The 13772-nt window shown below is 37.4% G+C and overlaps 1 protein-coding gene across 1 annotated transcript in view; it reads right to left on the reverse strand.

The window, feature by feature from the left end:
- LOC124170418 overlaps nucleotides 1-13772 on the reverse strand; it is a 38458-nt gene that overhangs the window by 7405 nt on the left and 17281 nt on the right. Inside the window, exons 8-10 of the mRNA XM_046549139.1 lie at nucleotides 12075-12242; nucleotides 5575-5647; nucleotides 2512-3470 (exon numbers count right to left, since the gene is read on the reverse strand). Coding sequence (XP_046405095.1) covers nucleotides 2512-3470; nucleotides 5575-5647; nucleotides 12075-12242 — 1200 coding nt within the window. The remainder of the gene's footprint in view (nucleotides 1-2511; nucleotides 3471-5574; nucleotides 5648-12074; nucleotides 12243-13772) is intronic.

Genomic DNA, 13772 nt, shown 5'->3' on the forward strand with positions numbered 1-13772 from the left:
ATTGTCCGCCAGTCCACACCAGTGTGGTCTACAGCAGTGTTCGCTTACCTCGCGCCTAATAAACATCTACGTAGAGTACATACGCATTATCAGTATTATTACATAGACTAGGATTCCAAATTCCACTAAATGTCAATGCCTAAAATATATTCTAGTGATTGAACAGTAAGAACTAAATTTAAGAACGGTTTAAGATCACTGAATAAAATATCAGAGCTCATATATTATCCAGACCAGTTGCCCCCCTTTGATTTTTCAGAATAGCTCCAGACCAGTTGGTACCCATTTCAGTAGAGTTCCGGACCAGTTGAAACCCATGGAATATTTCAGCTGAGTTACAGAATTGATCCAGACTAGTTGCAGACAATCGAAAATTCCAGTGCAGCTACAGGCAATTGATTCAGATCAGTTACACATCATCTAATCTTACAGCACAGTTACAGACCAGAATTCCAGTCTAGTTGCAGACCATTTTCCTTTGCCTCTCTGAAATCCAGACCAGCCTAGTTCTGTTACAGACCAGTTACAGATAAATTTAGCCTTTCAGACCAGTTACAGACCAGATCCAGATTAGTTACAGAGCAAATATTTTTACCTGGGTGAGCCTATTGTCCAGTGGGGCACACATGCAGCAAGGGAGAAGCAGTTCAAATGCATAGACTTGCACGGGAGAATGGTATCAGAGTTTTAGTTGAGTGCTCTTTTTCTTGTTGAGGACAAGGCAGTGCAGTGCAGCTACAAGGTTGTTTCAAGGCAGTTTTAACACATTCAGGGGAGTTTCAGCCAAGAATCAGCTCGGTTTCAAGTGAGAAATTTTTACTTGAGCACGGTTGCTTGAACTCTCACTCCTCACACAGGCTAATAAAACGTCTGTGACAGTTCTCTTAGAGAAGCGATACCTCTGGAGGAATTCCGCCCCTGAATAATACAATATGCAATTCTGCCTATCCCTAAGGTGCATTCTTCCAACATAAATACACGGCTCTTCCATCACATACCTAGCAAATTCTGCATCTATGTTATTGCAATGGTTGTTCACTTCATTGCTATTACGGACTTCACTTTTTTCGTTCTTTTTATACGTTTTCTTATAACAGGCATGTATGATGATTAAATAAATATCGTGAGGTTAAAAAAGCGACATCTTAACTACAGATTTTGATCGCACATTGCAACATGTGTCTATAAAAAAATGCCAAAATCCGGAGGTGATCAACGCATTCCGCCATATTAGACCTTGGAACCGTTCCTACAAATTAGTAGCATGGTCTGAGCCATGCTCAAAATAGTAGGGAGACAATCGGTATGCTTGTCGATAGAGTTGGTCCTACAAACGGAGAGGTACGTTTCAAAAACGCTTAGAGGTGGACTTCCCCCTAGTAACGAGTCGTACAGGAAGAGTCGTTCCACTAGGAACGTCTTAAAATACTGCCCTAAGTGCCTCAAACTATTATCAAAAGTGTTGAAATGTATGGCTTACATTTTAATTTAAACACTTTTTTACCATTTAAGAACAGCATTTAAAGATAAAAGAATAATTTATTTATCCTTAAGAATAAAGTAGAGTACATTTACAAAAACATTTAGAAATTAGGTCACAGACTTAGTTGAATAATATTGCATTATTCAATTACTACGAGGCATTTCTTTCATTTCAACAATGCAGTTATCATAACAGTAAGCATTTTTTTACCCTAGTGGCTAGTGAACACTAATTAGACTACTTAGACCAATCACTGTTTTTAAATGAGCGAAAAAGTGAATCTATTTAGAGAAAGACATTTATAATTAACGGCAAGAGTAAGGTTTCTCCTTCGTATGAGTCAGAATGTGACGGACAAGGTCACTCTTTTGAGAGAAAGACTTTTCACATTCTCTGCAGGAATAAGGTTTCTCCTTTGTATGAGTCCGAACGTGACGGACAAGGATACTCTTTTGAGAGAAAGACTTTTCACATTCACAGCAGGAATAAGGTTTCTCCTTCGTATGAGTCCGAATGTGATAGATTAGGTGACCCTTATGAGAAAAAGACTTTTCACATTCTCCGCAGGAGTAAGGTTTCTCCTTCGTATGAGTCCGAACGTGACGGACAAGGATACTCTTTTGAGAGAAAGACTTTTCACATTCACTGCAGAAATAAGGTGTCTCCTTTGTATGAGTCTGAATGTGATAAATTAGGTGACTCTTTAGAGAGAAAGACTTTATACATTCACCGCAGGAATACGGTTTCTCCTTTGTATGAATCCTCATGTGACAGACAAGGTTGCTCCTGACAGAGAAAGACTTTTCACATTCACCGCAGGAATACGGTTTCTCCTTTGTATGGGTACGAACGTGACGGACAAGGACACTCTTTTGAGAGAAAGACTTTTCACATTCACTGCATGAATAAGGCTTCTCCTTCGTATGAGTCCGAACGTGTTGAACAAGGTGACCCTTTTGAGAGAAAGACTTTTCACATTCACCGCAGGAATAAGGTTTCTCCTTTGTATGCATCCTCATGTGACAGACAAGGCTGCTCCTAAGAGAAAAAGACTTTTCACATTCACCACAGCTGTAAGGTTTCTCCTTAGTATGTGTCCGAATGTGATCTATAAGGTGACTCTTTCGAGAGAAAGACTTTTCACATTCACCGCAGGAATGAGGTTTCTCCTTCGCATGAATACAATTGTTACGGATATGGCAACTCTTATTAGAGAATGGCTGTTCACATTCATTGCAGGAATAATGTTTCTTTGCACTGTGTGGACTATCTCTGCATGATGCCCCATCTGCAGTGAAGCTTTTCCTCACTTCCCTCACATTTTTCTCCCTTGTTCCTCCAAAGTTTGCCTTAAAAACCCCATTTCCGTTTTGTCTCATCCCTTGTCTTTTACATATCAGCTTATTTAAACTTTTGGAGGAGGTGGACTGATAAGAACTATTAGTTTCTCCTCTTGAAACAAGAGGTTTGAGGGCCAAATCTTTTCTGATTGTCAAATTAGCATCAATATCCAAAATGCCAGAACCAAAATGAATTTTGAGGTGTTCGATAAGATCATTCTTGGCATTGAATGCATCTCCACAGTTGAAGCAACGATAAGAATTGTCCTTTGATTTGGCAAGCTTCCGAGGATTTTTGATCATGCTAGTACTCATCTCTTTGTTTTCTCGCATGGCTGCCTCATGGCCACTCTTTCTACTGTCAGTGACCCTGAAAAACTCTATGGTGTCTCGATTATCACAACCATTTGTTTGTCCAGCAACAGTCATTGTTTCTCTATTTCCTCTGATTTTAGACACATGCCTAGATTTCGAATGAAACTGTCCATCACCAGGAATTGAGCACGAAGTTATTTTATCAGCAACCAAGGTACCACAGCTTTCAATGTCTTCATCCATCACCTTCCTTCCTTTCCTCGAATTTGATGCTCTAGTTTTTTGTTCAAGGAGAGTAAACAAAGCTGAGGCTCTTTCAGAAGTAGGGTGATCTAGAAAAGAATTTCACATTTAAAATGAGTAAATTTATACATGTAATATATCATTCGTTGACCAAATTTATAACAACCATAAGACAGATATCAAAGTTGCAACTTCAAACGATCTTTCGTTTCAATGCCATACACACAAACAATGTTGCAATTTACTTATTATACTGGGGTCAAAACATTTCTTCACAAATTGAGTGGCACTGCAGCTCAGAGAAATTAAGTAAGGCATTACATAATAACCTCAAACATCTACTCCAAAAAACACCCCAGTGCACCATTTCACGCAAAATGGCAGTAGAGCATCCATATTAAAAAATATACCATGAAGTTATTTGTAAAACTACATCCAAATTATTCAAACCTCTCATAACCACCCTCAATGTGGGTGATGCCCTGTACGTCATTGTACAACCATGAAAAATTTGGATGAAACTATAGCCTTGAAATCTTAGCTAACAAGAATAAGTAAGCATGGACTGGTCACTTACTGTCCTTTATCTCCAGAACCAGAACTTCGGCACACAAGGCATTGAAATTGTGTTTTGCCTATTTTTAGCCAAATCAGTATTTTTCCATGTCTCACGTCTTCCATGAATATGTAATTGACCTAATATAGCACAGTTTCCATGAGCACAACAGAGTGAATTGGAAGCGTTATGTATCAAATTAATTTTTTTCTATTATTTCAAAACTGAACCAAACCTTTTGTCCTCATTTTAACAGGTTCCATGTTAACTTTGTCTATCGCTACCATGACTATCAAGAAATAGAAGGCTATGAATTTTTCTACATAGCAATATTTCAGTGAAATATTAATATATTTCACTGAAACACGAAGAAAATTTTACTAAAAATTTGCCGACCTGATTAAATTATCCAACAGAACCGTCAACATAAACTAAAGAAAGTATAGCAGGATGAAATATTCACATGCTACATCCTTCACAAGTGGAGTGTCCAAAAAGCTGATCTAAGAATTTCACCAAATTTTTTTTTGCAGTCCATTGTGAGTTGTCACCGAATCAGCCCCCATTTGGGGTAACATGTACAACCAATATTTTAAACTACAAATCCAGTTAAACATTTGAGGGTCAAACATATTAATAAATAAGAGACACTCTGCAAAGGGTTAGCATTAGTCCCGTGCTTAAAGTGCCCAGTTGTCACCCAGAGCGGTCACAGTTTCGATCCACTCATAAAAATAAAAATTTCTTCAAATTTATGGAACAACAGGCTTCTGTAAAATAAAAAGTAAAATGAAAGTACGACAAATTTCATCACAAAATTTGATCAAATAGGGTGGTTTCCTATTATTTTTTTATTGCCTAAATCGAAAGATTATTACTCCTGGAGTACGTATTTCACGCTTTTAGATTTTTAAATGACAATATCTATTTTTCGCGATTAAATGAAAAGTGAAAATTTACAAGCGCGCGAAAACGCGACGCGTAAGTAGGAATGATGGGAAATCTTTCCGTACGTCGTATTTCTGGTTCCCCCTCCGCCCGGTGAGGTGACCTTGAGACGAGGCTTAGCGCTGATACGTCGCAGGCTGCCAGCGGGTAGCCTAGTGCCCTGCCGCCTGGTAGCGCTTGGCTTAAATAAGGATTATTAATACCTTATCAAACGAGGAAAACTTTCCGACCTTAGCCAGTTTTAATAAGTGATTATTAAGACATGTTTTCCTGAGATCTTTGACTCATGCATGCATTGGTAACCTCAGACGATGTATAACTCCTATCTTTTCCTATAGAAACTAGGTCCCTGTGACGTCACGTGGAGTGGCATCGCATGGGCGCCAATCCGGCCCTTTTCAAATGAGGATAAAAATGGACCATTGCCATTCGTCTAAACCGGCATTTATAAAACGAAATAATTTGTATATTATGAATACACTAATGGTGGATAACGAATCGCAATTATTGCCTTTTGTTTTCTTTGATGAAGGAAACTACCCTATTCTGGGATCACAAAATTTGATTGAATTCTGGGATCACAAAATTTGATTGAATTCTGAGATCCAGTATTGGAACATTTGCCTGGTCTGAATTCTTTACAAGTCTTTTGTGCGAAAAGTTATTTTCAAGCACTTATGAGCACTCACCTACTGCCTCCGTCATAGACTCCATGGCCATTGTCTGATTCTGAATCAGCTCTCCATTTTCCATAGAAGTAGGCTGAAAGTAGGAAAAAATATGAATGGACAGGGAATTAAAACTAACTTAGCACGTGATTACGCACAACTTATTCTTTAACCATATAAACTCGCATATTAGCTTATATTTTCCATGTGAACAAGAAGTAAATCAATAATATTTATGATAAAATATGAATAATCTATGGATGACAGCAAATTTAAAGAAATCTGATTTCCACCTTTCAGAACGATAAAAAAATCATAAACAGCAGTCGAAACGTATTCCAATTGAGTCTGCGGTCTACACCCATTACATTCCATTGTATGCCTTCCTCCTCGACTTCTGTACCAAAAATTGTATTTATTTATTCATACACGTATTTATCCTGTGAATTGAGCACTCTAAGAAATCGCATTAACCTCTTCCCTACGCAGGGCATGATTTCATGGCTTGAATTTTTCGAAGCAAAAGGGCAAAGGCCGTTTTTTTACGATTTCTCGGTCAAGAATGCCAAGTGGGTCCCTCGGCAAGAGAGGTCCGACCCTTTCCTATTGTCCGTGTGGGGAACACCTCGGCCCATTCCGGCACTTAGTGACCCACTCAAGGAAGGTGCTCATGGTCACTTATTTGTTTATATGGTGGAATAACTAAACACATAAATGTTGTATTTATTGAAAATCAATGCGAGGAATTACATTCTGTATGTTCTGCTGATTGGTTCCAAATTTTAAACGGAATTCTAGCGTTCATATTAACGGAGTTGATCATAACCTAGAACATTTTTTGAAGACGCTAAGGTTAGATGTTTAGTTGTTATTTTTTTATCTTACTATCAAGTTTATAGGAGCGATATTTTAATGATGTACATCTAAAATATAAGTTACTCTGTTAGCTACATTCTAAGAGTACATTTGCGGTGAAATTCGATAGAACATCCGATTTAACTTCCATGAAAAAAAAGCCCTCGTAATGTAATAAAATATGATTCTCTTAGTTCTTTGTCGTGAGCCAAACTTACAGCGGCTTACTTTAATAACCTCTTACCAACCTTTGAATACAAAGGTATTTTAAACGAATTTAGCTATAAATACTTATTAATGCATATCCTAAAAATTCGTAAATTTAATGTACGATAATGTATGATAAGGAATGTTTTACGTAGACACATGCTGTGAGAAGCATTCCATACCATTGCAAGAATAAGAACTTCTCTACCCAGGTAATTACTCTCATATCTTGGTTCTCTGGTCAGGATCCAGGTGGTCTGCCCTGTGCCCCTCACGGGCTTATTTCGGGATACATTAGAGCGTTAATGTTTTCTTTGAAAAACTTATTATCCTCCAAGTGGAACATCCAAGAGTATATTGGTGTAAGTATTCTCCTACTCAAATATGTACGTGGAAGACGATAACCTCACTCCTCTCGGAAAAGCTCATTTGGCTACGATATAGTGCCGTTTAGCTGAAAAACCTAAAAATAACCGTAGAACTTCGTTTAAAAGTTCTAACGGCATTGCAAAATGAAAGGAATACATGTATAAACTGACATTTAATGCAACAGTAACAATTAAAAAAATTAAAATTGCACTGGCAACAATAAACTGACCGCAAAAGTACGCTGGGATGGGTTACCTTTGGGGAAAAGGGTCGAGGATTATATTTGCCCAGTTGCCGAGGAAAGGGTCCGGCACTCCGCTAGGAAAGGTCATTAAGGGGAGGAAGCGACTACCTGGACAGTCCCAAGCCGAGAAAAAACTCCGTATGGGGCAAAAAAGAAATTCTCAAACCCTTCATATAGCCACAAGCAACTTCCTGTAAAGGAGCTCGGCGCGAAAAGGTTAAATTTCACGACATACCCCTGTCAATCACAGTACACATTGACTACATATCGATATTATTTTATGCTTTTTGAAGTAGGGAACTATAATAGAGAACTTAAGTATATCAAAATTATCCATATAAATTTTGGCTAGGACAGGGGACAAAGGTGATCCCATAGCTAGGCTATCTAACTGTTTGTAATGCCTGCCAATGAAGAAAAAACTGTTGATTTGTGCACAAATTCATGAGTTAACAAACTTCACTTATCACTGGATGCGGTGTATCTGACTCGGTTAGGGTGATTTCCACTAAAAGTGCTATGTACTTTCTTGGGATAATTGGCAATAGATTCACTACGTTAAAATCAAACTAATACGCAACTATGTTGTAACAGTTGTTGTGAGAGCATGCTTGCAAGTTCATCATCACAATAAATCACTTAAAAGAAAAAGCCAAGATTTTATTTCTTCAACTCCCACAATAAAGGATTTCCACCAAGTGTCAGTACTACTATCAATTATATTAATATTACACTTGATTTAAATCTATACCATTATCAGATATGATTTATAGGTCCTTTTTTTACTTAGTAAAATATAAGTCAAATACAATGCATGCATGCATGCAGCAACATAAGGAAACAATCTACTAGCCCTGTGATATGAATACACATCGAAGAACTTTTTAAGGCTGAAGTAACTTAAATAACAGGAAGAAGTTTCATTTTATGCTTGAACTCATGTCTCAAAGGAATATATATGATGTTCAGAGGCAAAAGGTTCTTTACTTTTGTGGCCATAAGAAAGGGTACCTTGTTGTACACTACTGAGTAATTGGAGAGCATGATTACATCCTCACCATGTCGAGTTAGTTTCCCATGAACTTGGGCAATGGTGATGAGCTGTTTCAAGAAGTATTCTTTGAGTATATGCAGAATAAGAGGATATACGAAAATATTATTATTATTATTTAAATACAAGGGCTTTTTTTCCAGCAGAGATATCTTTCTTTCTCTTCTTTATGGCACCCAAAAGGTTTGTACCCTTTCTTTCAAGCAAAACCAAGCCAAGTGATGAGAAATTGACCATTAGTAATATCTCTGCCTTTGGTCAAGCATAAGTTTCAATACAGCATGATCTGTAAAGCGATTCCCAGCTTGACGAGAGTCGTCCTTGCCAAGGTAATGAAATCCGTTAATCAGATAATTACTATCTTTTTCCGCTACATGCCAGTATTTTTGCCCATATTTATGAGGCTGTGATGCCATGAAATGCGTGAATGGACATCTAGCTTTGTTTGGAAACAGCTGTTCGTCAAAGGTTATGTGTGGCCCAGGCTATGGTTCCACAGAATGGCCATCTCCTTCTCAGGTAGGATCTTGAACGAGAAGGTGTCGTCGCTTTGAAGCCTGCCGAGCACCCCTTCCACGTCGGCGCACAACCTCAAGATAGTCATGTGTCAGTCCGATAGCCATGTGTACATGCTAAGATGTTTTTCCTTCGTAACTGAAGTACTAAAATGCCCTTACCATAGCCTGGACCACACACAACCATTGACGAACTGCTGTTTCCAAACAAAGCTAGATGTCCATACATGCAATTCATGGCATCTAAGACAAGAATATCATTTAGTATTGCAATAATTTTCTCTGACGTAACACGTCTATACAGTGCCATTATGAAGACCAAACTGCTGATGCAAGTCAAGAAGCACATCTTGACTGGTCATGACACGCCAGCGAGCCAGTTTGTCAAATTCCGCGCCAGGCAGCCGAACACAGAGGCACGGAAGAAGTGAAGTGCATTGTTGCACCCGTCACTACACTTATGTTTCACGGCAAATAAGTGTCATCGCGGTAAAATTTGGCTGATTTCAAGGAAAATCATTGGCAAATACAGCGGAATATACTTACCTTACGATCCAATACATTTTCGAAAAAATGATAACAGCTGTTATTTATTGAAATGATGTAAAACATAGACAATCGTGAAGGTAATATATTATTTTAAAATACTAATTTGGCTAGTAATAATCAAACTGCATCCCATGAAACACCTAAACCGTACGAAGAAATCATAAAATATACTGGGTGTCAAAATGACACCCTCCGGCATTCAAGGTATATTTGAATATTTAAGACCGAAAAAGGAGAGCAGGGTATCCCTAATACTGTTGTTTTATCAAGCCCTAAAAGTGATTAAAAGTCACGAAATATTTCACAGCCTGCAATCTTAACCTTTACTTATCTCCGGTTGTAATCTCTGGAGTTCCCTGTCCTTACCCATAAAAATTCCCCTTCCCTCCTCATTTCGAAATTTCCAGCAAGCCCTTATATCTATTTTATGTATTATTTATCACGTCTTTACAAATAATCTAGAAAAAATGCATTTTAATTTTTCTCCATTACCAAATTTTTACAGTACTACAGTCACACTCTTATTTTAATTGTTATTATCAGATATGGATGGATGTATTTGTTGTTGAAAAACACAGAGTTTAAATAAATTTTAACCCTTCACTCATATCTGCCAATTTTTTGATGGTCTATTACTGGGGGACCTAACAAACCCTCAATTTTGATACACCATTTGCCATGTAATTCACAACATTTACATTTTATATGCTTCTTCAAGCCATAAAATAATGATATTAGGCAATGAACACAAGTATTGAAGAGAGTATTTAACTATACATAACCACTAAAAAGAGTTTTATAGTACATTATTTCTTAGGGGAGTTGCTTAATTTTTCCTATAGGGCTCATTGGTGAACAAATATTCTCTCACAGTAACTCACTTGATGCAAATGATTGGCATATGTTTTAACGGGAGTGATTGCCAGATTCCCCTATTCTAATCTTATTACGGTCCTCCTCTCTAAGATTGAGAACGAGGTATGGATGAGAGCAGAGATAAGAGTATTTTCAGTACTATTGGTGCTATTTTTCTATACTTTCAGTACTATTCCTTTGGGGCTCATTGGTGAGGACATTCCCCAAACTCACTTGATGGATATGAATGGCAAATGTGTTTACCAGAGCGGTTGCCAGCTTCCCCACTTCTCCTAATATCCTTACTCCGAGAATTAGAATTAGGCTTGGATGCCCGCAATGACAAGAGTATGTACAGCATAATGGGTGAAGTGACAACATAAAAGGGACCCATGCGATTCCAATGCGTACATTCTTAACCGATGTTGTCATATAAGATATATTATAAATGGTTCACAGAAATTTCTGCAGCATGGAAATGAGAGAAAAGAGTTGCATTCCTTCCTGATATTTGTCACAGAATAAACTTCCAATTACCTGTTCATAGACTTTGAGTTGTTGATGAACAGAATTTCACCAAATCTAACATGAAATTGTCTTCTACAGTGAAGCTTAATGCACAGTTTACACTTAGGTACACTTATGTTAATTTTTTCTCTTTCAAATGAGGAAATCAGGGCATGCTCACTGAAAAAGTTTCCTATCCGTGTTTCAGTTACAATTACAAATGAATACACATGAATTGCAATGAGAAAAAATTCCCTTATACTGCAAATCGACCATGGTTAACCAGGCAACTGTGCAGATCACAATGCAGATTCCTACGGCTACTGCACCAATGCTAACGTTACCACATTTTAGGCCCTCACCATTTATCAAGGATGGCAACATGAGGGAGAAAGGACTTCAATGAAGCCACAACCGGTTGACAGCCTCATGAAATACTTTTCTTCTTAAAAGGAAATCAGGGTCTGCCTAAAAAATTCTTACCATTTGATATTTGTAACTTTAACAGACACCCCCACTGAACATTACAGATTTTGTCCTAAAAAGTGCATTGGTAAGTGAGAGATACATTTCAGGCAGTATAACTTAAATTCTGTGCACCATAGGATGGCTTTAGTGGGGCTATTTCACAGCCATGCACATAAATTAACCTTATCATCATTGCAGTCCCCAACAGGACCACCAAATGTTTTCGTTCATGACCCTCCGGTAATTTCAGGACCAACGAGACACACTTTGTATAAAATTGGCTTATAATGAGTTTTATCGCTCAAGAGTTGACTGGAGAGCTGCTTATATGTTAAAGCAAGGCCATTTAAATGCCCTGCCATGCTGTGATACATCTGGGATTTAAAGCTGTCCCTTAAAGGTTAAGCTGATATTGCAAAGTGGTTGAAAATCATAGCTGTAATAAACTTGGAGGTAATTACTTGTATGAGATGTATATATATTTATGTATATCAGTAACTATATTCTCCTTTGCTCTTCCATGTTTATATTAAGGCAAGGTCCCTTACTGACTTTATGAAGGGATATCGCTTAAACAAATAGCTGTGTAACAGCCAAGACTACTGGCTTGTAAGTAGAATTGAGAGAATTCACTATAGACGTACTACATGGGACGTGCAACATTTAATTCATCCCATTAGCCGTGTTGCGCAACTAAGATTGAATTATGTGTAAACTGATAAGCAATTAACCTCCTATCATACAACTTATGATCCAAATGTTAAAGAACACTCCCATAGAAATGCACATAAATATGCTAAAAAAACCTATTTTTATCATACACACGATGCATTAATATAAAAAAAGCTAAAATAATGAATCTTACAACACAGGTTTTACTGTATATGAGAATAAAACTTACCAACATATTGGCTGTGGGCAGTTGGATATCTGGCACAGGAATGAATATTTCAGCAGGCTGGACTGAGTATGCTACCTGTGCAGTGCCTACAACTGCATCTTGAACGCCGTCCTTTGTATCAGGAGAAGACTTAAAATTGTCATCAACTGCCCCCTCTCCTGCAACACACTGCAAACAGAGTAACGCTGACTTAACAACTCACCTACTTCAAAATCAACAACTAAGGACTGCTGCTAATATTTATGAAACAGTATTTTAGAAATGGCATCTATGTCATTAAATAAAAACTGAAACGTGTTTGTAAATAAATCACTCAAAAACTACATGGCCACTAGAAACCAAATTGGGCAAGAAGATTCTTGGTGAAATTTAGTTCATACTATTATGGCTTTATTACAGCATCATTGGGGTCATGAGAATGCCTTCAAACCATGCCATTCACTGCAAATTCATGTAACCCCTGGAATATCAAGGTCATGCAATGTATCTTAACTCCCTTCTTTTTAAGTTACAAGCTAGTTCTTAAACTAGAAATTTAGGGTGACAATTTTCACAGGTAAATTACATTAATGTGTACATTTATTCAAGTATGCTTTCATGGGTTAATTTATTGGACAATAACTAGTAAGGTGAGGTGGGGTAAATGTGACCACCCTCACGGAAGATGGTATTTCCATTCTCGAAGCACGTGGTGGTCGTACAACATATTCCACACATTGTAATGGAACACGAGCCAACAGTATTTTCCCTCGAATTCTCGTTCCACATCCCTAGTGTTCAGAGAAAAAAAACGTTTGGGATAGTTGGTGCCCTCCAGGATATAGAAATACAGGATAGTAGTGGAGATTGGTTTCTGGCTATATTCAGTGGTAAGAAGTCAGTTGCTCACTATATAGGGAGAATTCTGGAGAACAATGAATCAGGTGATCCCGTGGTTTGCTTTCTGAGAACATGTTGTGGGACTGAAATAAGTATCACCTATCCATCGATTAAGAATTCAAGCGAAATACCAAGGGAAGACGCTGTAAAAATATTGCCTTATCCTTTGGTTGGCTGTGGAGGATAAGTTAACATTTTCCCTATCTTTCTCGGGTTAAAACCTGAGTTAAAAATTAATCAATATTGAAGGCTCAATTGTTGGAATACCATGAGTTTTTCTTCATTTTGTTTCTTTATACTTATAATGCAAGCTACATTATAGGATGAATTTTTTGTTTCTATCAACCTAGTTTGCATTCAGATATTTTGTCATACAAAAATTCTATGCTATTTTTCCTACTATTTATTCGGCTTCTATACACATTATCTATTAGTAATATGCTTGTAAATTAATTTATGAAATTGGAATACTGTCACCATCGATCAATGACTATATTCCTTAGTGTAATACCTAATTAACAAGAAGATGCAAAAAACTACTTCCATTACCTTAGATAAAAGCCAATTTCTCAAGAATGGTTTAACATAATTTGGTACCTTAAAAAGCAATGTAATGCTGAATTTCTGGGCAAATCACACTTACCCCATGTGCCACTTCATGTGGAAATATATGACACATCAGCCATGGGGTGCACTTGCTCCATGCACAGGGCAAGTGCGATCCCTTGACAAGATTTTAAGAAATGATTTATAAAAATTACCACTTCACTGAGAGAGAAACGTAAATATAATTTTCTTTTTTGGTCAATAATACATATA

Source organism: Ischnura elegans, chromosome 13 (genome assembly GCF_921293095.1).
Source record: "Ischnura elegans chromosome 13, ioIscEleg1.1, whole genome shotgun sequence".
Lineage (NCBI taxonomy): Eukaryota > Metazoa > Arthropoda > Insecta > Odonata > Coenagrionidae > Ischnura > Ischnura elegans.